This window comes from Cordyceps javanica, chromosome 3 (assembly GCF_051103115.1).
Source record: "Cordyceps javanica chromosome 3, complete sequence".
In the NCBI taxonomy this organism is placed as follows: domain Eukaryota; kingdom Fungi; phylum Ascomycota; class Sordariomycetes; order Hypocreales; family Cordycipitaceae; genus Cordyceps; species Cordyceps javanica.
This window is the reverse complement of record NC_139297.1, coordinates 237,289-260,017: the sequence shown is the minus strand read 5'-3', so window position 1 is coordinate 260,017 and position 22,729 is coordinate 237,289. Positions and strand designations below refer to the sequence as shown.

Sequence of the window (22,729 nt, the reverse complement as noted above, 5' to 3'; positions counted from 1 at the left end):
GTTGATGTGCTGCCCCGCTACCCTGGCAACCTGGCTACCCCGGCTAAACTAGCTAACGGAGCTACCCGGCTTTAGTGATAGAGGAGAGGCTCGTTAATAAGTAGGAAGGTTCTACTTCGAGCGTAGCGAGAGTTACCATTTAGTCTGTTACTATTAATTAGGGTACTAGCTACTAGAAAGGAGCTATTATAAGTAATAGGGGTCGATAGATCATAGGGGTCGCCTAGCAGGAATCCTAGCCTCTTATTAGTCTGATTTTAGAAGAGTAGGCCTTACGTCTAATTAGGTTTAGCCGTGTGCAATTATATAAACCGCGTGTGCTAAATTGCGGCCCTCATTAAAGCTACCTAACCAACCTCAGGCGGGGTAAGCGGCGTGTTTTTGACTAACAACATAAAAGCCCATATCGTTAGCCTGAGGCTTTCTAATCTCTTTCTCCAAGACATCTGCACGAGCTGCATTCTCTGTGATAATGCAAGACGGACCAAAAGAAGAGAAGGCTCCCGACCGCGGCCAAAGCGAGCTACCGAGCAGACCTGGCCCGGTGACTCGTTTGACTCTCTCTAATATGCTACGATCCTCAGTTGCCGAGACAGGGCGAGCTGAGGGGGACAAGAACCGACTCTGGGAATCTGCCCGCTCGTTAGCGAGCATAAATCGTCAGTATACAGGTTCTGGTAAGCCAGCGAGCGCGTTCGAGATTGACCTACACGATCTCTGGTTCACCTACTACCATGCGGCGAAGAACACTATCGATGCAAACCCTGTGCTGGATCGGCTTGTTGTCCAGATTATCCAGGCTCGAGAACTAGGTCCGCTATATGACCCTTCTCCTACAGATGCCAGTGTGATAACGAAAGCAATCACTTCTGATGGGGTTATCTGGACAGATCTGCCGTTCTTAGTCCCGGACATGACTGCATTTTGGGACCAGGACTGGTCGACGATGAGCGCAAGCAATCTGCTTAGCTTTGCCACCTTCTTAGCAAAACTGGCGTCTGTTGGTGTCTGCCAGGACAGGCTAAGCAGTATCGGCCTTGGTCTCCTGCGCGATACGCTAGAGACCCCACGTTTACTAGGGGCCTCTGCAGAGGAGCATGTCGAGGATGCATCTCGGCTCTCACAAGATGTCACCGTCGCGGCGCTGCTGCCGCCCGTCAGCTCTTGGCTATTTCATGCCGGGTATAAAATCGTCCAGCTGGCCGACGCGGGGTGGAGTAGCGACGCTTGTAGCCTCGGTGAGCTCTTCCGCAGCGACACGTTATGTGGTAGCGCCACGCCGGCCGGCTTCAGCCCTGAGAGGTGGATTTTCTGGCTGAGGAGACTCGAACAGGTTGCCGAAGGCGCGGAGAGTTTGGGGGATGCGCGTCTTGGCGGGACTGCCCGGAGAATTTTGGATAATATGCTCTTTACCGTGGACGAGAGGCATTCTGCCGTCAAGCAACTGCTGCATAACTCTCCTGGCATAGTTCGGCATCAGCCTACAACAGTGATTTTTGGCGCGAAGTAGGCAACTAGGTGTAGGTACCTAGATAACTAGTCAACCATAAATTCCCATTAAAGCGCCTGGTTAGTATAAGCTAGCGTTATTCTATGGCCTTCTATCTGTCGTATTACTAGTCCGCTAGCAAAAGGTAGGTACTACACTATTTAGTAAAGTATTTTAGTATATAATAGTTCGACATACCCCCTAGTCTAATAGAATACCTAATATTCTATTAGAATATTTCTCTATGCTATTTTAGCTAGCAAGACCTACTTTAAATTTGTAAAAACGTAGCAGTGGACATTTTGAGACGCCACTGCCGCGAGATTTACTGTAAAGATTTCAATGCAGTATTACTATAGCTGTTTTAAGACTATACATTTCTTCGGCAGCTTACGGAACAACTCCCTGCGTTGCTCGTCATTGACAGAAGGAATATCAACAATGTAGATATTCAGCCCGCAGTGGCCAGCAATCGCCGCGGTAAGGCTAGATTTGCCAGTTCCTGGAGGGCCATACAGGAGATATCCTCGACGGTATGGCATCCTGTGCCCACTGTACTTAGCCTGGTTATCTGCATCAAGGTATTATTCTAAATCGTCAACCAATTACTTCTTCAGCTCCTTATATACTTAATTTAATAAGATTATTAAAATAATATAATTTAATACGAAATATAAAAGTTATATATAATATTTAAAAATTATTAATCTCTTATCTTATATTTTCTTTTTATACTATCCTTCCTCTTATATTATTTATTAGATAGTAGTATAGTTATAGCATACATGTAGCGAATCTATAGCGCAAGCTTACCAGTACTACCCTTTTTGTATGGGTGGGTCTTAATCACCCCCACAGGTACAGAGAACACCTACTCAGTACTGAGTAATCGCCCGTTGAGCTATGTGCTCTGGGGCGATGAGAACTGGAGACTCGCTAATTTAGCGGGCTTGCGATGGATCTACAGTGGACTCACCACAACGTTTGGTTGCCTGCTAAAGACTCCACTGAATAACAGCAATTCTAGCCCTTGCCAGAACAGGCAACCCCTCCGCCAGCCAGCATCCCGCCACATCTCGGTCATAATTGCCCCTGCTGAGTTGGCGGGATGACGGTCGATTAAGAACTTTTTTTTTTGGTGGCGTATGCACGTAAATTAATGCAACCCATACTGCATGCAGGACCAGAGAAAATTGATGATATTGATAAACGAACCGGGGAGGCTCTATGACCAATGTCGCCGAGGAGATGTTTCCGGCGCAATGGCTCGTGGAATTATCCCTGTCAAGGCTGACCACCTGACTCACTTGAAAAGCAAATCTCAAATGAAAGAGAATGAAAGCCAAATATTTTCCAGTTCTCCCCATTAAGCCTGACAGCGGGCAGTAGAGTTGGCCGGGATTTGGTTTCTGTATAGGGTAGGATGCGATGGAGGCAACAACGCAAGCTCTACAAACGATGACGAAGCGTCGAAGAAGAAACAAGCTACTGAGCCCAGAATCTTTACAGAGATGTAGTCTGGATTGGATCGAGTAGCTCCTCGGTCAACTCAGCAGTGCTGTTCGTGGAGCACTTGCAACATCGTGCACAATGTCGATCTAGCACGTCGCGTTCTCGCACACTAACGCCCGTGGACATACACGGTAACAGACACCTTGAATGCGAATCATATTGACCGTTGCATGTGTCAATACGGTTTCTTTTCAGGTCATGAGCTCTACTGCTATTAGTAGGGATTGAAATACAGCCCATGCGGTTGTAAACTACGATACACATGCTTTTCCAGTCACTGTCTGCAATATATACGACTCTCGGCAACTGTACTCCAGCTCCCACCCACGCTCTGCCGCTGATATGCCACGCCGACCAACTCGTTCGACCCGAATGTATATAAAAACTCCCCTTCCCCCTCCCCATGCGTCACCACTGTCGGCTGCACCATCCCTGGCATCGCCACCACACGGTTCGACCCATCGCGCAAGTCAAACGCCGCACCAAACATTGACCGCACCTGCACCATGTACTTGCCTCCATCCTCACGATGCCGCCAACAGCTTACGTCTAGCCGCAACGGATAGGTGTCCCGCGGCAGCGGCTGGTCCAGCGGGGTGAGGTGCATCCGGATCGCATCGTCCGAGCCGACACGCGCCGCCGCGCCATCCCGCAGCGTCATGCGCGTCGTGTACATGCTGCGCTCGCTGCTGGTGCTGCTGTTGCGCGCGTGGTGGACGTAAAACAGCTCCGCTCCCCTGGGGGTCTGCAGCGTCACGTCCTGGGCGCCGACGCCGTAGACCGGGCTGGCTACGACGCTGCCGTGGCCGGTCGAGAAGATGGGCAGGCTGCCGTTGGGCTGCTGCGCCAGCACGGGGTTGCGCGCCGCTTTCCGGAACGGCCCGAGCGGCGAGGCCGCCGTGGCGAAGCCCACGCCGTAGTTGGCTGCCTCGTAGTTGTTGCAGCTATACGTGATCAAGTACACGGGCTGGCCGTCGGGGTCCCGGCGCTTGAGGAGCGTACTGCCTTCGGACCAGCGCCGGTCCTTTTTCGTGCCGTTGAACTTCCGATAGTCATTGACGTGAAAGTTCTCCCACGCTTGCGGGTCCGCACGGTAGGATATCACTGTCGTCCACCCGTCTTTTCGTGGTGGCCGGCCGACCACTCCGGTTCCGTTGTAGGCCGTGATGTTGCATGGAACTTTCGAGGCGCCTGCGGCGTATACATCCTTTTGGGAGGATGCAATCTCAGGCATGGTTGACGCTGCCGGGTCATCCCACCACTCACGCTCGAGCTCCACAACGATAATGTTGGATTCTTCAATGTACTTTCCAAGCTCGGTATCCCAATTCCAGTTGCGGTACGCATTGCGGGACATGTAGAGGTAGACTTTGCCGTCGTCATCGAAAAACACATTCGGGTCAATGCCCGGGATATATGTGCCCTTGGGCGCCGCTTGCCCTTTATCCCACGATTGCGGGGGAAGCATCTGTCTCTCGTCCATGATCAAGTTCACATCGTGATAGTGAGGATCAAAGGGATAGTAGTCAATCGGCGTTTCTTTGATCTCCTCAAAGGGCCCCGTTGGCGACCGCGAAACGGCGACACCAATCTTGGACGGCTCCTCGAATTTCGAGTATCGAAAATGCGCCGCCGTCAGGTCCTCCCGCAGACGTGCCGCAAAGAAGAAGAAGTACCACCCTGTCGCGGCGTTGTGGTATGTCTCGGGCGCCCAGAACCAGTCGCGTGCCCAGCAGGCTTGCCCCCCTTCAAGTCTGGTCATGTTGGCGTCGTAGCAGGCGCGGAGCACGCCGCCAGGCTGCCGATGCCAAGTAGCCAGGTCCGGACTGCTGTATATGGCGAAGTTCCAGCCCTCGTCCGCGCCGGCGGTCGAGTAGGCATAATACCGAGCACTGCCGGCGTCGTAGAATACGTACGGGTCGGCGGCTTCGTAGCGGGCTGCATTGTGAAAGTTGGGAGGTGAGCTGCTGAGAATTCTCGACGACGACGACGTAGGAGGCCCTGCCGCTGTTACGACGGCCTGGAAGGAGAGAATGGCCGCCGCGGCGGTACATATCTGAGTATAGCGATGCATGACAGAGACCAAGGAACAATGCTAGGGAAGCAACGAGAGGTTGCTAGTGAGAATCGACTTGAATACATCAAGCCCGGACCACTCCACTTGGATCCAGTTCCAGTGCTCATGATTCACACTCTTGTGCTAGCTCGTTGGTGTCATTAGTAACACCCCCGAATGTTGCCGGATGCAAATCCCCCGCCCAACCCTCATGTAAGCAGTTTGCGGGGTAGCGAAGCGTAGATGCCGTCACAACGGCTGTGGAATCACTTGCCCTGAATTTCTAAAGACAAAGACAACTTTTTGTTCAAAAAGTGATTTTAAATAAAAAGAATATCTGTATTGCTTTGATTCCTGGTTTAATTGCCGTCAACATCTATAGTAGTTTTCGATGATGAAAGCGGCTATTTCTCAATCGTAGATCGGGCTGGTTGCGCGTGGCGTACGGAGTACTCCGTATGGAACCCAGATATACATATTTGTCCCTGCCTTAGTTCACAGTAATGTCTCGGAGAGGTATTCTAGGCACATTGAGCGAGACCAGTAAAAATAGCGATTCGGATCGCAAAATCACCATCCCAGCCCTGCAAAGTCCGAGGTGTAGTGGCGCAGTGTCCTACTATACAGTTCTATGAGGTTTACTTCTGGCATCCGTTAATTCTCAGGTGCCGTCTTCTCAAAGCAGAATTGTAGTGATCATTGAAGAATTAAAACACTAAATTCATATATCCCAAACAGACCTGTACCTGGTATTGTAGTCATGCACCTCGTAATCAAATAAAGACGTGATCAAAAAAAAAAAAACAAAAAACAAAACAAAACAAAGAAAACACTCAGTCAGAGTAAAACGATGAATCGTCTCCAATGGTGGTCATGTCAGCATGCTCCATCTCACCAAAGTGATCCTCCTTGACCGGCGACCCCAGAATCGAACACGTGGTGAGGGTGCCGGTGCCTCCCGAGCCTGCGCCGGAAATGCTCGAGCGGGCGCCGACAGAGCCGATGCCGCTCGAGATGCCGGAGCTGGAGCTGTAGCCCAGAGCGGAGCGCGCAATGATGCTGGACCGGGCGCCGCTCGAGCTCGAGATGGACCGCGGCCGCGTGGCCGTCGAGTCGCGACGGCGGCGGTCCGACTTGGGAGGGTGGTACTGCAGGTTCCCGGTGCCGCTCAGGCACCCTCGGCGGTCGTACAGGGAGCGCGCGCGCACGTACGGGTCCAGCTCCCAAAAGTTGGCGGTCAGCTCCGCGCAGATCTGGTTGCGCCGGCCGCTGACCTCGGCGGCCCTGTCCGTCCCCTGGGCGTTCATGACCCATTCCTTTGTGACGTCCTCGAACTGCTCCACCAGCATCTGGCGCTCGAGCAGCAGGTAGTTGCGGGTGATTGTATTTTGCATCTTGAAGTTTTCATCCATGATGGGCTCTTCATATTCGTATTTGAAGTTGTCCTGGCCGCCATGCTCCTTGAGAACTTGGTTGGGATCAATGTACTTGAAGAGATCTTTTCTGCTCTTTGTGAACTTGACCTTGTCGGCAATGTTTGCGTTGACCCAGTGGCGAATCAGTTTCCAGAGAGCTGGTGGCGGCATTGCGTTAGCTAAGAGTCCGGGGGGCTTCGTTCTTGCCTGCATAGATGGAGTACTTACCCTTGGTTCCAAATGGAGCCTTGTGGACGATAATAAGACCGATGCACTCGGGATAGTATTGTTCAGCACACTTGAGAATGAACTTGAGCGGGTCTAGATCAAAGTTCTTTAGGCGAAAGTGGCTCATGTCGAGGAAAATAGTCTATCAAGGTCAGGTTAGTATCGCTTCAAAGACCAGCCTCGCAAATCATCGCCGGACAATAAAAGAAGAGGATTTACTTACGCCAGTTTCGACAGGATAGCGCAGGGATAGACGTGCCATCTCGAGAAGGTAGATGATGTAGCGCTCCATGCTCTCCGGGCTGTGCTCGCCGGCCTTGTGCAGGCGGACACGGACGTAGGTGATTGGGCGGTCCTCCCTGTCGTTGCCGTGCAGGAAGCCCTTGCCGGAGCGCAGCAGCTTCATGAACTCGGCGCCGAGGGTGCGCGCGTGGCCCTGGCCGTTCTTCTCGTCCTCGGCGGCGCCGCCCTCGCCGAGACGCAGGATGTCGTCGTCGATGGCGGCCTCCATGGTGCGCCAGTAGATGGTCTTGCCCATGTTCTTGCAGGCCCGGATGACGTCCCAGTTGCTCTGGCGCAGGAAGCGCAGCGCGAGCTCGTCCGGGTGCTCCTGCTTGACCGTGTGCAGCAGCGTGATGCGGAACATGTGCGGCGTCCAGTAGTCGAGCGCGTCGAGCGCCGCGCCCGCCAGCTTGTCCACGCTGCGCTCGTCGGTCGGCAGCAGCGAGAGCAGCTCCTTGACCAGCGCCGCGGGATGCTGCCGGCCCGTGGCGCTGCCGCTGCCGCCGCCCTTGGACTTTTTGCGCTCCGCCGCGCCGGGCTTCATGGCGGGCGGCACAAACTTGTCCTCGAGCGTGACGGCGTCGCGGAAGCTCTCGTCGGCCTCGCACATCTCCACAAACTTGTACGCAATGGCCCAGAGCGCGCGCAGCTTGGCCTCCTGCGCCTGGGTCAAGTTCCCGATGAAGCCCTTGGGCCCGACCTTGGGCGCGTGGGCCGTCATCTTTGTAGGCGTGGCCGGGGGGGTGGGCAGCAGCGACGCCGGGCCGTGGGAGAGAACTTGCGCCATTGCAAGGAGATTGATGGGAGGAGAAAAGGTCCGCCTTGGTTTGGCACAGCGTACGAGGTTACTGCACAAGTTGTTGGCCTTGCCAAAGGAGCATCACCCCGCAAAGAACGACGGTCGGGGGGCAGGTCGGGGCCTTATACCAGACAGAGGCTCGTCAGCGACCGGGGTTGGCGAACAGACGATTGTCAATTCAGAAGCCTGCGCCCCGCGATTCGAGTGTCAGTGCCGAGGCCTGGTCGCCATCCTTGCTGGGCACTCTGGAGGGGCTCAACAACGCCTCGCAAGCCTGGATGGGTCGAAATGCCGTCGTTCGGGCAAGCTGGTTGGCTGCTCCAGGCCATGTGCGTTGCGGGGAAAGATGCTTGGAGCCCAGTGTCGCGCTATCGAACCCGCATATTAGCTGCTGGATTAACAACCAAGACAACCTGGAGAAGAGCAGACTTACAGCTGGGGAAGCCGAGATGCGGGGGTTTGGCGACGCCACACCGGCCACCCTCCCCGCACACACCTCCGGCCGCCGCCCAGTTGTATGACGGGTGGCAAGCCAGTCCCCCACCTCAGAAAAAAAACTCTTACACTCTTACTCCCGGCCAGTTCAAGCTAGCAGAGGCTAATCATGCGCCGCTTCAAGCCTCTTGCCAGGATACCGACTCGCTTGCGTTGTTTTCGCTCCTCTCTGAACGGATGCGGCTCAACTCTCGACACCTCGGTCGCATCTGATGCGACATCCCCCAACCCGACCTTGCCCATAGCCCCCCAACATGAGGAATATACCGTCTGCCCTTTTTGCCCGCCAATAGACCCTCTGTACGAGCATCCTGCTGCTCCCCAGATTACTGGATCTCCATGGTACCCAAGGTCAAAGCGCAATTTGCGGGGATCCAAGACTCCAGCCGCGAGCAGCTGCACAGCCGACAGCGGAGAACCCGCCTCCAGACCCAGAATGATGCCCTCTGGGGTTTCTTTGTTTTCGCGGGGGACACGCCCAATTACCGTCGGCGCAATAGCAAAGTTGAGTCGTGCATGACAGTCTGTGCTGGGGGTGGACACTAATAGTAAGCCTCCTCCGCCGACGCTCTTTGCATCTTCACATCTACCTTGCTTTTGGCCGTCTACTCATTCACCGACCAACTTGGCGACATTGCTCAAGCTCGCAATTCAATGCGGCTCAACTACCCGCAGGAGGGTGGCCAATTCCAAGATTTGAGCCACACGTCGACTAAGATGTAAACCTTAGTTGCTCGGTAATTTAACCTTTAGCATCTGTGGCGACACCGCAACCTCGTTGATTTCATGCATATACTAGGGAGTGCCGCGATGATCCTGGGCTTGAAAAAATCGCCCCGTTCTTCCGCTGTTCTTGCATACTCGTTTTTTTTTTACAACCCTGTTGCCTGGTTGCCTGGTCCTTAACTGGAAGACAGTGGAGAACCAAGACTCGTGAAGAAGCTATTGGTCGTAGATGGCGCGGTAAAGGTGGTGCCTTCGACCCTCTGTATTGGTTGGAGACGGCCCGCTAAAGAGCCGTTAATACTACTTAGTAAGTAAGAGAGCCTCCGAATTCAAGAAACGGTCACCGCATTCAATCTGCGACTCTGCGAACTGCGACGCTACCAAAACTCACGTCCTCCCTAAGCAATGGAAACCAGACACCCTCCATGAAGGAATGATTCATGACTTCTGATTTCCATTCATACACTCTTGGTATTCAAGTAGTGTAACCTAGCTCGACTGAGCTCTGTCAATTTGGTACTGGGGATAGTTTGGGAGCCGCCAAGCTCCTCCTAACTCGGCCAAAGACTATCCTAGAAGAGATGCACGTCCCAAACTTTTTTAATTCTATCCGACGATATAGCTTCAGCGTATTGAAATATAAAAAGTGTACCATCATATTTTTATGCAGCAGAGGGAATCTCGTGGCACGGCTTCTTGTAGTTTCTGAACAAGCCATTCCATCCCGCGTGGGCAGAGAGAATCGAATGCAAAGCACTAGGCGCAACTGCATCCATACTCGTTCACATCGACGGCTTCAAAGCTACAGTTGATCCCAGCATTTCCGTACATGTGGCAAACGGCACCTTCTGACGACTTCTCCAACGCGGGAAAGGTAACGTGCGTCAGCTTCGGGAATTGTTGAGGCGCGCACTGAGCCAAGGCCAGGATATCCAACAGGCTCGTCGACTGTACACCTTCTATATAGAGGGTTTGTATCGATTTGGGAAGGAAGTGGACCAATTCCGTTTTCGGAACAAGCTGGTCTATATCATGCTCATCCTCGTAAATGCAGAGTGCGTGCAGTCGGAGACTCTCGAGCACTTCCATGCGGGCAAGACTCTTCATAAATCTATCAGCAGCTTCAAGATAGTCCAAGGAGTCTGACATGGGCTCGTGGGACCCAAGCTCAACATGCTTTAGAGTCCTACGCAGACCAAGCAGTGCCTCGGAAATGGCCAGCGGGGACGCTGGGCGACAGTCGCTGACCGTTGCACCGCCATCGACATAGGTGAACTGCTCCAGCTTCGGAAATGCCACTGGGAGAAGCGCCATGGCCTCGTCGTCGATCCGACTGTGGCCAAGCACAACCTGCCTGATGGATGGATAGGCAAAGCTTGTAAGGTGGCTGATTGACCAGCCAATCAGTCGTCTTATGTTAGGGGCAGCACCTAGAACGCCTTCCACATATTGAAAGGTTGTTCCAAGCTCAGTGTCTGCATGCTGGAGCGAGAAAGCTTCCAGGTGTGGGAATGAGCCGGGTCTAAACCTCTCAGTTGAAGCGTAGTGGGATGAGAAGATGGCGCTTGTGATGTTTGGCACGAGGGCGAGGGCGAGACAAGTCAACGATTCGCTAATGTCACCGCCTAGAATGTGCCCAGGGTTCTCAGAGCTTCGCAGCCTGCGCAGAAGCCCAACAGCATTCAGGTTGCATTTTTCTCGCAGATATGTATTGGAAAGCCTTGCGTCGGCTGTGGAGATGACTATTTCGTTTCCCTGAGAAGCAGGGAGGTGGAAACCGTCGTCGAGAATAACTCTCTTTACCTGTTTTGCAATTTCCGGTCGAGCGGCAAGCGTGCGAAGAATATTGATGCTGCTGAGGAGACTGCCGCCAGTTTTGATGCTACAGATTTCGTATAGCTTGGGTATGCAAATATCTCGCAGCGTCGTGCAGGTCTGTCCAAGCCTGTAGAGACTGCTGTCGACCCTGTATTCATGCTCGAAGTTGTCAAAGTCGGTCTGCGATGGGCCAAGGTGGGCGACAATGGCGGTCAGTAATTCCCATGGCAGGGAGAGCAGCTGAGGCATAGTTAAAGGAGCAGCAGGGTCTGTGGTTATTGGGAATTATGTTGACGCCTCTGTCGAGTTTTTCCAATTTTCATTTTTGGCATTTTAGGCCCACTCGTCCGCCGTTGCTGCCTATCGGTCGACAATCGCAAAGTGGCTTCACTGAGCAGCCTAGAAAAAAACGCCAGCTCCAAGTTGGAGAGCGCGCAAGCAAGCTCGCAACCCATATTTGGTCTATGAGACAGAAATGAAAGCGTAACAAAACATGAGAATTCTCTGCTGCCTGGAGTTCATCCTTGCTGCCTGGAGTTCATCCTTGCTGCCTGAAATTCAGTACGGAAAGACGTCGCTTGGAACAAAGGCGTTATTGAAGGAGGTAAATGCACTTGTGATCTGATAACGTAGCATTCCTTGTTGCCTTATTTCCTTATTTTTTATGGGTACGGGCTCTTTGTCATCCAACCCTAACCCTAGCTGGCGCACTCACTCCGTCGGTCTCTATACCTAGCTATAGGTACGCTACCTTATTTATGAAGATGAGAATATTCTGTGATGAGTGAGACTCGGTTTGAATCAGTAAACAGAGCAATCAGAAATGGTCCTTCATCAGGTTCCAAGTATATACGTACAGCGACGGAATGCAGTGAAAATCAATATTCGATTATGTAAGCGGATATCGCCAGTTTAACCCGAATCAGAGCATGGTCAAATTGTGCTGAGGCCAAAAACTAACAACACACATTGATATTCGGGAGTCAACATATGAATCCGTCTTCTCCACTCGGGGTTTACAAACATCCGACATGCCAGTGGTAGGAAAAGAACTGCCATCCCGTTCTTTGCCGGGGGCGGTTCAGCATCGCTGTACGTTAAATGCCCGCTTACAAAGACTAATAAATGCCACATATATTGCTGGTATTGAATTATGGCAGTTTTGCCTAATGCTTCCACCGTCTCAAGTTTGGGGGCATCGAGACTATTTCGTGGAAACCAGAAGTTACCCACAGTAATGGCGCATATCGCCGGATAAACTTCTACAACCCCCCCCTCTCCACGAGCTTGGCGGCGATGCGGCCGGACGATCTGCCGTCGCCTCATCAGTCGCCCGCCCACCTCCGTGCAGGGGAAACAGCTGTCAAGCGCGCCCCCCCCCCCCAGCGAGGCAAGGGAGGCCTACCGGACCGCGCAGTCTTCGATCGGGGGCCAGATCGCAAGTCCGCCACTGCCGGCATTCTTGGAAGAAAGACCTGGCGTCCCAGCTAATCATTGCCTTGGCATTTGCTGCGATTTTCCCCCACGTCGGACATGTCAGCTGTCCGATGCTCGACCGCCGGTGCGCCGTCCGCGCCGTGCACCGTGTCAGCTTCGGAGAGCGAGTAGGCGCGAGCGGGTGGGCATGGCGCCCAGGCACCTACCGAAAACCAGGCAGCTTCAATAATAGCAGCAAGTTTTTTTTTCGGTCAGACTTGGTCATCCACCTCGCCCACGAGATTGGTCAACGACTTGGTGTCAAGACCGTTTTGAGCGTTCGGGTACGGGCTAGCCCGCTCGCTACTCGATGTGCAGTGCGGGTTCCTCGGGGAGCCATCGGGGAACGCTCAACTTGGTGGAGCGAACGTAGCATGAGGTCACGATACTATACCTTGAAGTAAATTGTATTAATATAAAAACTTCTGGTCGTTCTTTATTGAACATGAATTCGTCCAGAACATCAACTCAGTTTGAATCATGGCAAACGAAACACTGCTCTTTTCGTCCAACTTGACTGGCACTTTCGCCCAGCAAAATGCTGCGCTAACCACGACGGTAGCCCTCATTCTTGGACTTTTCCTTGTTAGTTTCACTTTCAGAATTTGTGCATCACAATCCGTGTACTAACAGTCACCAAGATTGGCCTCACGACGCTGCGAAAGCCAATCTCACGAATTCCTGGGCCCTGGTATTCCAGGTGGACCAGTCTCGTTCTCAAGTATCACTGGATAAGAGGCCAGAAGAGCGTATATGTACATTCGCTACATGGAAAATATGGTATGAAAGCGAGATTTCAGATGCCAGAAGGAATGTGTCATCACGACAGCTACTAAACAGCTCTGCAGGACGCATCGTTCGCATCGGCCCGGACGAAGTTTCTGTCTGCGATATCGACGCAGCAAAGACCATATACTCGGTAAAGGAGACTTTTCGCAAGACAAACTGGTACATGGATTTCGTGGCTGGCGTTGAGAGCATCTTCAGCACGAATGATCTCGAATTTCACAGGACGTCGCGCCGCCTGATTGCCGCCCCCATGGCGGACTCTGCGATTCAAGAACTGGCCCCGCGCGTCGCAGGCCACGTAGAGTTTGCCATCCAGCAGATGAAGGCCGAGAGCGAGACGCGCAAGGCTGTGGATATCTGGAAGTGGTGGCTTTATATGACAACCGACATCATTGTGGAATTCACCTTTGGCGAATCTTTCCACATGCTCCAGCACGGCAAGGTCAGTAATCCCCGCCACTTGACGGCCCAGCCCAAGGCTAACTTCCATTCTTTTTTTCTTTTTCTTTTTCTGCGCCCACAGGAAAACGAGTACAGCTACTTCTTGAGGAACTCTGGCTCTTTTGGTGTCTATCGATCGGTCCTACCGCGCATCAGCAAACTCATGGCTTTACTACCTCTGCAGAGTAGCAAGACGGCTCTCAAGGCCGTCACCAGCATGTACAAGGCTGCCGTGGACGGCATCTCCATCCACGAAAAGCTGATTGAAGAAAACGGCGCGGAAAACGTGAAGAAGACGTTCTTCACTACGCTCTTCCAACAGGAGGATAGCGTGAACATCTCGCGCAAGAGACTCACCGGCGACGGCCAAACCTTCATCATTGCCGGCAGCGATACCACGGCCAACACCCTCACGTACGTGGTCTGGGTCGTGAGCAAGAACCCGTTCATGAGGGATGCCTTGGTTTCCGAGCTTCAAGCTCTGCCCCCCGACTACACAGACGCGGACCTGCGCAAGTGCGACCTTCTTAACCGCATCATCAAGGAGACACTGCGCGTCCACACCGTTGTCCCGGAGGGTCTTCCGCGTGTGGTTCCCCCGAGCGGAGCAGACCTATGCGGCTTCCACCTCGACTCTGGCACCGTGGTCAGCGCTCAGGCATATAGCATGCACCGTGACCCGGTCGTCTTTGACCGCCCCGACGAATTTGATCCCGCCCGCTGGATTGCGCCCACCAAGGCAATGACAGATTGTTTCATGTCTTTTGGGCGTGGTTCTCGAAGTAAGTTGATCTTGTTTTTTTATTGAATCTCTTGACTGATCTTCCTCTGCGACTGTAGTTTGCATCGGCCAACATCTCGCCCAGACGGAGCTTCGGATGGGCATTGCGTGCTTCTTCCGTACGTTCCCAAATGCCCGCGTATCTGAACGTGAGGGAATGTGCGATGATGATATGATTGAGGCTTCATATTTTATCGCATCACCGAAAGGTCACCGCTGTCTCATTGAAGTTGACTGAGTAGATATGGTGTGCTGAGTGTGCTGAGTGTGGCAGTTGAAGCAGGCAGGGCATTAACTCAGTAAGATACGGGGTTTAAGGGGACTTTTTATAGATTTATCCAAGTTCCAAGTATACTATATATTGATATATGTAATACTATCTAAATTATATTCAGAGTATACAACTTATGAAATCAAGCTAGAGTAACCTCAATTTGCAATATTAAGCCGTAGCAGCCGCGCCAGGCTGGACACTTGGTGGACCTCGCTCCTTAAGCAAGTAACCCAACTACTCTATGACCCTAGCCTCATCCTTCAACGAAACGCTTCGATAACTCACAATAACTTCATTATCGGCTTTAAACGTTTCTACAAATCGTCTTATAATCTAGCTTCAGTATAAGTAGATCTTACCCTCGCCAATACTAATTATCCTCGCCCACGTACCCGCTTAGTTCTAGTCACTACTCCTTAACATCTCTTACACCATCACTACCATAATTAATACTATTTACGTATCCTCTTCGGGGTTTTTAGGCTTAATGCGAAGGTACTCTTCAGCTCTATATTCTCTATGTTCCTTCTCCTCTCTTTTAGCTTCTAGTAGCAAGGTCACAGGGTATTTTATCCTCCTTTCTACCATATTCGCAAGATCGGCAACTACTACTAGTAGACCTCTAGATAGGGCGTAGAAGACACCGTCTACTTTTACCACCAACGTAAGACCTCTATATCGTAAGTGAAGCTCTTTTCCACGTCTTCGTGACCATAATCCATATTCTACAAGCAGCGCTCTAATTACGTTTAACCTAACCTTCCCATAGTACTTTAATTCTATCACAGTACTTCCCCGCGTAGCATAGCATAGAGGTTCTATCTGAGTCACTAATATCCTATTATACCTCAGGCTAAAGCATATGTAAAATATAGCCTTATCCTCTTCGCTATAGTATAGTGTTTTAGTATATAATAAGCCCTAAAGGAGCTTACCCAACGTTTTCGGCCTAGTAGTGGTTTCTCCCTTGAATTGCGGAGGTTATCTTCGTTTCGTCGGTATGGCGTCCTCAGGATTAAGCCTTAGCTTCGATTTAACCTCTTCGTGGACTTACGATAATAGTCCTAGAGCTTCCATAATGTCTCCTTCGCCTAATTCTTTCCTAGCTTGTTACTTCGTAAACGAGCGTTATGGATAGGCGCTAGTGCTGATGTCTGTCGATGTTGGTTGGTGGTAAGGGTGGAGACATTCTCGTCTGCCTGATCCTAGCAGCGTGTCGGCCTATTATGACTCAAGCGGGTCAGTATACCAGAAATATGCTAGCAAGTAGGAAGAGGGTTAGTAAGATAATAACATAAGTTTTATTTCTTAACACCTATTTATAAGCTAGTATTGAAGAAAAAAAAGTAAATATAAAATAAAGCTTTGATATAAAATAAATATATAAAAAAAGAAAAAGAATTTTTATTTTAGAATAAAAAAGATTAAAGTAAAGTAAATCTTAATTATTATTAATAATATAAACATTCCTTAAAGACTTTTACTAAAGGTTAAAATAAATCGGGTCTTATTAGTATTTATCTACTATCTTCTGTAAAACACTAACAGGCCACTTTGCTATGCTGACCACTTCGAGAAAGTGGGTGTGTGGCACATGTATCAAAATTGCTCCACAAGAATCGTCTGCATCGTACTGAGTAATGATCCACTCTTGCCTCCATCAGATCGCTTACAACGTCCCACCAGCCATCTCGGGCGGCTACACAAAAGCTAGGTGGTGGGCGGACTAAGTCTCTTCGATCAGCTTGTACAATAGTGCGTGCCAGGCACAATGCCTGCCATTTGCAATCATTTATCGCTTGCTGTTGTGGCTGCATTGACACAGACGTGGTACCAATGACCAATATCGCTTCAACGTGGCGCATGCATTCACAGTCAAATGCGGAACGATATGATATGACCGCAGGTACTATTCATCGTTAACGGGACCTTTGTCATCGCCAAAATCGGCCTGATTATCCGAGGGTGCCCCCGCTTACATAGAGCAAACAATTGGCACGTCATAAGGAGATGAAACCGCCCGTTCTGACACCCACCTGTATGACGTGGGTCGCCAACCACGGCCACCAGCCAAAAGGCAACCATCGTGGAGCGGAAAAAACAGCAACTGGTTCGGCAGGGAATGCAGTCCTCCTTCTGTAGCCCCCTTCTCAAGCAGCATGTCAACAGGTGTGGCCAGATACATTACCACCGCACGCTGCAGCTTTTCATTCCAGAGCACGTTGCTAGAACGTAGATCTCGGTGTCGGGCTCCGAGATCGCGCATTTCCTTCACCGATCGACCTAATTCCTGCAAGACCCTGTCATCAAAAATATTTCCTGGATTATTGCCACCCCAGCCCATTACGAGCATGTGCTGTATCTCTCTAGATCCATGGCGTCAATGACCATCGCTACCTCTATGAAAATTTTGCCTTTAGTAGAAGCAAGCTGTTGTATCGGCTATATTGAATCCTCGAGCAGCTGGTTTTTCCACCCTTGACGTTTGGCTCTGTCCAATCCCCGTACGCTCTTTTGACACTCGCCGTGCCATATTTGGCGACTTCTGCCAAACCAAATCTCGCTTTGCTGGGCTGCACGTTATCTGCATCAATTGAAACCGCAATTTTGTCCGACATGGCGCTCGTAGTTTTGCATGGTCAAACTCTTGAAATTTTGGTTCGAGGTGGAAACGTTTAACAACCAATTGCCAATCCACCTTCGCCGAGAAGCGAGCACGTGGCCTCCAAAGACATTTGTTTCGCAACCAGTTATGATTCATGATATTGTCTTGCCGAGTATTTCGGACCTTTGTAAGTCCGGAAGAGCGTACTTCCTCATCCATTCCGTATTCAATATCTCTTCGGCTGTTGGTCGATCAGCAGGCTGGTAAGCCAACATTGACCGAAGCATAAAAGTAAAAGCCTGCGCTTCTTCGATATCTAAACTTCCCCCCATATTTTTTTCACGCCTTGGCCCCTGAATATCTCTTTCAAACCGACTACTCCAGGAAGGAGTACGTTGACTTTCGATTGGAGTGCCGTCTGACTTGAAAAACTTCCATTTTGCATCCCACTTGTTCCACCAATCTCGTGGAAACGCGCCAAGGGTGTTTATATGTTGACTTGTGATCATATCAGTTGTTGCTAGAATTTCTCCAAACAAGGGCCGTTGTGCCATTACATCCCATATCATGCAAGCAAGGCTCCAGATATCAGCAGCAGGGGTGAGAGGCGTCTTCTGTTCAAATCGAGTCTCTGGTGGTCGAAAATTAATTGGAGTATTTGATTGCAGTTGTGATTCTTTCTCAGGCTGAGAAGCAACGCCAAAATCTGACAGCAATATCTTTGCGTCTTGGATAGCAAGACTTTCTGTCGGCATCCCCATCCATATAGCCTCGTAGACATGCGCAGGAACGTTGGACGAAAGACACATTTTGTCCTCACGAACCACCGCTTGAGGTGTTGGCCGGTCGAATTGGCTATAAAGTTGTTCCTCAGACAGCGCAGTAAGGCTGCGTGGCAACTGAAGAAGAACATTACCCAAGTGCAGATCTATCAATCAAATTCTCAGCTAAAATCTTATTACCGGATGCAGTCAACTTACCATTATGAATAAATCCCTTGCTATGCATTTGATGAACAGCGATAGCCATTTGTGCGGCGAGGATGCGAGCAGTCCTAAGATGAAAGAGTCGTATCCACGACGCTTTTTTCGACGCCGCTAAGCTACACCTGGCAGCTTCCAACACAAGGCATTTGTGTTTCCCATTAGGCCCCGTCATTTCAAATTGGTCCAATAGTAAAGGGAAAAGGTCACTGAATGTAGACGTGCCCTTCGCCAATGTGCTGAGAGTCTTCGCTTCTTGAGTCTCCCAGTCGGCAATGCCAATCTTGAGCGCAGTGTATCACATCGATTGCAGATCTTTTGCAAGCCATATCGTTGCATATGCGCCATGACCTAATTTGTGCACTACACGATACCGGCCATGGTAACAGTCTCCGATCCTGACAGGGTGAAAGCCCCCTACAGCGTAGTTGGAGATGTCTTCAACCTCCTCGACAAATTCGTACCTGATGGGCGAAGTCGCCATCTTCCGTCTAAAAGTGGTCGGTAGATGGCGACTTTTGCACGCCAGCCTTTGATACAGTGTTTGCCTTGCTAAGGTCCTCATCGGGGAGTCTAAGTTGCAGAAGTCAGCGATTGACTGGCAGAGGATGAGAGACAGCTTTAAAGATGTGTTGTGACTCAAGTTGGTCAGTGCACTAGAAAAACATTAGTGAGTATATAATACATATATTCTTTTTTATAACTTAAATTAAAGAATAATCTGAATCAAATATGAAGGAATCAAATTATCTTTTATAAATAGCTTCTTACGTAGTTAATTTATAAAATAATATAGATTATCTTTTAAGTATTTCTTTTAAGTATTTCTTTTTCTTTCAGTTTTTTTTTTTTAATCTCTTAAGTTCTGAATATATATTATGATTGAATTACATATATTTCTCTTATGTTCTTAATATATACTTAGATACTTATTAATTCATGATACTATCTTTTCTTTTCATATTATACTTACTCTTATACTATCTATTAGGTAGTACATATGTAGCGTACCTTCAGCGCATACTTGCCGCCTTTTTTTACAGGAGAGGCCCCTTGATCACTTCCGCAGGTACACCTGGTTGCCCTTTGAGCTATGTGCTCAGTGTTTTACCACCTCTACACCCCGTCGACCTCATCCGCTTCATCCTTCAGGCTTACTCTTGCCCAACTCCAGACAACACTCGGCGATGCCTTCGCTCTTCCAAGATGCGCCAGTCGCGCCGATTCTCCCGGCTGCCATCATCAGAACGATTACAGACCTCCTCACCCCGCATGCCGCGCAATCGCTGCCATCGTGGTGGCAGGAGACTGGTCCTTTGCTGACCGACCTCATTGCTCTTGGTGCCAAGGTGTCCAGCTATCCAAGTGCCCAAATCGTCTGGAGGAAACATCAACATATTCACGATTGTGTCCAACAAATCGACGCTGTCCATTCCATAATCAAATATCGACTTCTACGGAGCGTACGCAACCAAGCGCTCTCTGAATGCGCCGCAGCACATCTAACGCTGTTCTTGGGGGTCGTTGATGCCTGGCTTCGGTCATGCGAGGAATACCTCCAGGACGAGTCTGCCCGATACCCCAATGATATCACGGCATTCAACAGCCTCTACTATCAACTTGGGTCACTGGCTAAGCCTCGGCTCATTACAGGCCTACACGCCGTCGACAACCTCGTCCACTTGTTCGATATGCTACAAGAGAGGCATGGGCATGAGTCCGAAGGACATTCCGATTTTGCCTCAATACAAACACCAAGCTTGTCCAACGATTGATGGAGATTTTCCTAGGAATTGGACCAGGTTACTTGGATACACACAGACTCTTATTAACACGCGACACATCGACAGCAGCTGCTCTTTGCCATCTGCCAGCTTTGCGTAAGCGAGACTAATGAATCAATGCACTTTCGGCCAGATCTGGCGGCCCCGGCAGCGCTTTCTCGATTTATTGTGTAAAATATAAACTGTATAATTTAATTTAAGTATGAATATTACAAAAAATATATTATACTCTTAATTTTATTTTTTATAATTTAGTACCAACCGATTTGAACGTGTCGGCGGTATGCCTAGAATAAATCACACAAATACATACTCTCAACCCTTTTGAGCTGGTCGTCCCCCCCGCCTCCCCCACCTAAGCCCGCCCGCGGCAGCTGCGATACGCAGGACGAGGTGTTCACGTGATGAACAGCGCATCGGTGAAAAAAAGTCGGAGCAATTGATGCTCTGAATGGGCAATGATTGCTCTTTGGCGGGAAAAACGAAGGGTTGAGGGGCTTGGACGTATTGTGGTCGGAACCTGGCAGTATCGTGCAAAGCTTACGAGGGAGGGGTAGCTGGGCGGTTAAGGATCTACATGGACAACTACTGAGTATATGGATTTCTGCCTTTCAAAACATTGAGTCGTGCTTCTCCGGTAGAGATAATTCATCGAGGGGTATTATAGTACGGATTGTGAAAGGATGCAACGCAGAAAACAGTAAATGGAAATCTGCGCCAATGCCCAGCAAAGCGAAATTCTCTCCACTACCGAATGTAGAGGAGCGGCTCGAGCAATCACTTGACCACTTGATCGGACTCTACTTTGTCTGCAGCCTTTCCGTTCATAGTCGCGGCAAATATGATCAGTCCACCTACATGAAATAGGTTGCGAGTCACGTTCTCGAACTCGCTTACTTCCAGGGATCGCCATCGGGGGGCAGGGCCAACTGTCCATTGTCGCCTCGGGCCCGCCGCCATCCCGTCGAGATAGCTAGCAAGGGTTTGTCCATCTTTCTCTGCCGAGCGCTGCATATGAGAGAGCCACCGATGTGACCGGTCTTGTGCATACCCGCCGGGGCTAGAGAACGGTGGAAGGGGGGAGGGGACCGGGCATCAAGCCATCGTGTTAAACTGCAAAGGGCAGCTCGTCCCACCACATGCACCGGCGCGCGCTTTTTCCAGAAGTGGGTGGCGTCAGAGGATGGAAATGCAAACCAAGGCAGAAGCCTCCGAGCACTAGCTGGCAGGGAAAAAAAAGACGCGGCCTTCAGCTGGGCGGCCGCGAGAACGGGCCGCAGATGGCGGGACGGTCATGGGGAGGGGTGGAGATGGAGATGCCGGTAGCTCTTGACTAACTTCGCCTAGTTGCCGTCTACTGAGCTGGACCTAAGTCGTAATGTTGTCAAGTTGAGAGTCAAGAATAGGTCGCAGCCTTTAAACCGAGGATATGCATGATGATGAGAAGCATTTTAGTCCTGTCGGTGACCATTATCAAAAGGGTCGTTAAGGCCCGGGGAGAAACGCTAGCAGCTGGGCGGTGAAAAGCGATGGAGCAATACAAGACTCGGGCAACGTGATCGTGAATCACGACGCTATGGTACTATAGAATGTAAGTATAGCCTGTTGCCGCTTTTATCTCGATCGCACGGTTCTTCGCAAAATGTAGCACAATGGCGACTGTGAAGTTGTAGGTCGGTTGCGATATGCAACTGTGCAGACATATGCATATAACGGTGTGTGATTATGTCAGCATAATTTTGCGAGATGGCGCTTCTTGCTAGGCACGAAACTTTCAGTCAACTGGAGCTTCACAAAACGACCAACGAAACGAAGGACCCTAGAAGAAAGCGGCACAGCGCTCACGAACGCACGAACCCCCTAAACCAAGAAGAAGCCCCCCAACGACAAAAAAGATGAGCTTCGTTCCCGTCAACCCGCGACCGATGCTGCAGGAGCTCGTGGACAAGACGGTCTCGGTGCGGCTAAAGTGGGGAGAGACCGAGTACAAGGGCAAGCTGGTGTCGCTGGACGCGTACATGAACCTGCAGCTGGCCAACACGCAAGAGTACATTGCGGACAAGTTCACGGCGGACTTGGGGCAAGTTTTGATCAGGTATGAAAGTTCATGTATCTGGTCGACCCGGCGTAGCCCGTGGGCGGCGGCGGAATGCGTGCGGCGTGCCTAGAGTGTTGGGGGATGGCATGGCCATGGCAGAGGCGCGAGGCGCGCGCAACGGTAGAAGATGGGCAGCTCGCTAACAATCATCTTTTCCCCTTTTACGCAGATGCAACAATGTCCTGTGGATCCGCGGTGCCGAGGACGGAGATACCAAAATGGAGGGTTAATTCGTTGCGTGGATGCTTGATTTGCTCGGCGTTTTTTGGGGGTCTTGGGATATTTCTTTGGGAGAAGTTGCATTGAAAAAGAAGAAGGGGGGGAAGAGTCTGCTGATGGACTTGAGTGACCTACGAGTCCTGCATAAGGCTGCAAGACAGAGGCGGGACATGCTGTACATTGTGGACGACAAACACAAAGGGTTGTTGTTGTTGGCAGAAGAATAGTGTCGTGCGCAAAGGCTTTTTTTTTACGGGCGACGCATTTCATCAGAGGCATCATGGCGGTGTGTGTGTCAATGGCGGTCCTCGCACGGCGCGAAATTGGGAAGCACGAAACTGACCAATCGTGCCCTGCTATACCGACTCGAAGTTGTCGCCGAAGCTCGTCTCCGTGGTGGTGGGCTCCGGTAGTGGTCAAGTTGCGGTCGTCGGTGATGTAGAGGCCGGGAGGACAGTC

At 50.7% G+C, this 22,729-nt stretch overlaps 6 protein-coding genes across 6 annotated transcripts; 3 read left to right on the top strand and 3 right to left on the bottom strand.

The window, feature by feature from the left end:
- Nucleotides 1-568: 568 nt before the first annotated feature.
- Nucleotides 569-1,510, top strand: V2A60_004306 (DUF3632 domain-containing protein; the record flags this gene model as incomplete). Its single annotated transcript, XM_083255627.1, has 1 exon — nt 569-1,510. One exon carries the CDS (start codon nt 569-571, stop codon nt 1,508-1,510), a length of 942 nt encoding a protein of 313 aa, XP_083111753.1.
- Nucleotides 1,511-3,197: 1,687 nt separating this feature from the next.
- V2A60_004305 (glycosyl hydrolase) lies at nt 3,198-5,075 on the bottom strand (the record flags this gene model as incomplete). The annotated part of the gene is made up of 2 exons (XM_083255626.1): nt 3,198-3,206; nt 3,549-5,075. The coding sequence occupies 2 exons, from the start codon at nt 5,073-5,075 to the stop codon at nt 3,198-3,200; spliced, it is 1,536 nt and encodes a 511-aa protein (XP_083111752.1).
- An 815-nt stretch (nt 5,076-5,890) lies between these two features.
- V2A60_004304 (CRAL-TRIO domain-containing protein) lies at nt 5,891-7,769 on the bottom strand (the record flags this gene model as incomplete). The annotated part of the gene is made up of 3 exons (XM_083255625.1): nt 5,891-6,630; nt 6,701-6,842; nt 6,924-7,769. 3 exons carry the CDS (start codon nt 7,767-7,769, stop codon nt 5,891-5,893), a joined length of 1,728 nt encoding a protein of 575 aa, XP_083111751.1.
- Nucleotides 7,770-9,758: 1,989 nt separating this feature from the next.
- On the bottom strand, nt 9,759-11,069 carry V2A60_004303 (uncharacterized protein; the record flags this gene model as incomplete). Its single annotated transcript, XM_083255624.1, has 1 exon — nt 9,759-11,069. One exon carries the CDS (start codon nt 11,067-11,069, stop codon nt 9,759-9,761), a length of 1,311 nt encoding a protein of 436 aa, XP_083111750.1.
- Nucleotides 11,070-12,776: 1,707 nt separating this feature from the next.
- Nucleotides 12,777-14,545, top strand: V2A60_004302 (uncharacterized protein; the record flags this gene model as incomplete). The annotated part of the gene is made up of 5 exons (XM_083255623.1): nt 12,777-12,881; nt 12,938-13,076; nt 13,145-13,527; nt 13,609-14,308; nt 14,367-14,545. 5 exons carry the CDS (start codon nt 12,777-12,779, stop codon nt 14,543-14,545), a joined length of 1,506 nt encoding a protein of 501 aa, XP_083111749.1.
- A 7,303-nt stretch (nt 14,546-21,848) lies between these two features.
- V2A60_004301 (mRNA splicing protein SMX3) lies at nt 21,849-22,281 on the top strand (the record flags this gene model as incomplete). The annotated part of the gene is made up of 2 exons (XM_083255622.1): nt 21,849-22,048; nt 22,221-22,281. 2 exons carry the CDS (start codon nt 21,849-21,851, stop codon nt 22,279-22,281), a joined length of 261 nt encoding a protein of 86 aa, XP_083111748.1.
- Between the last annotated feature and the right edge of the window lie 448 nt (nt 22,282-22,729).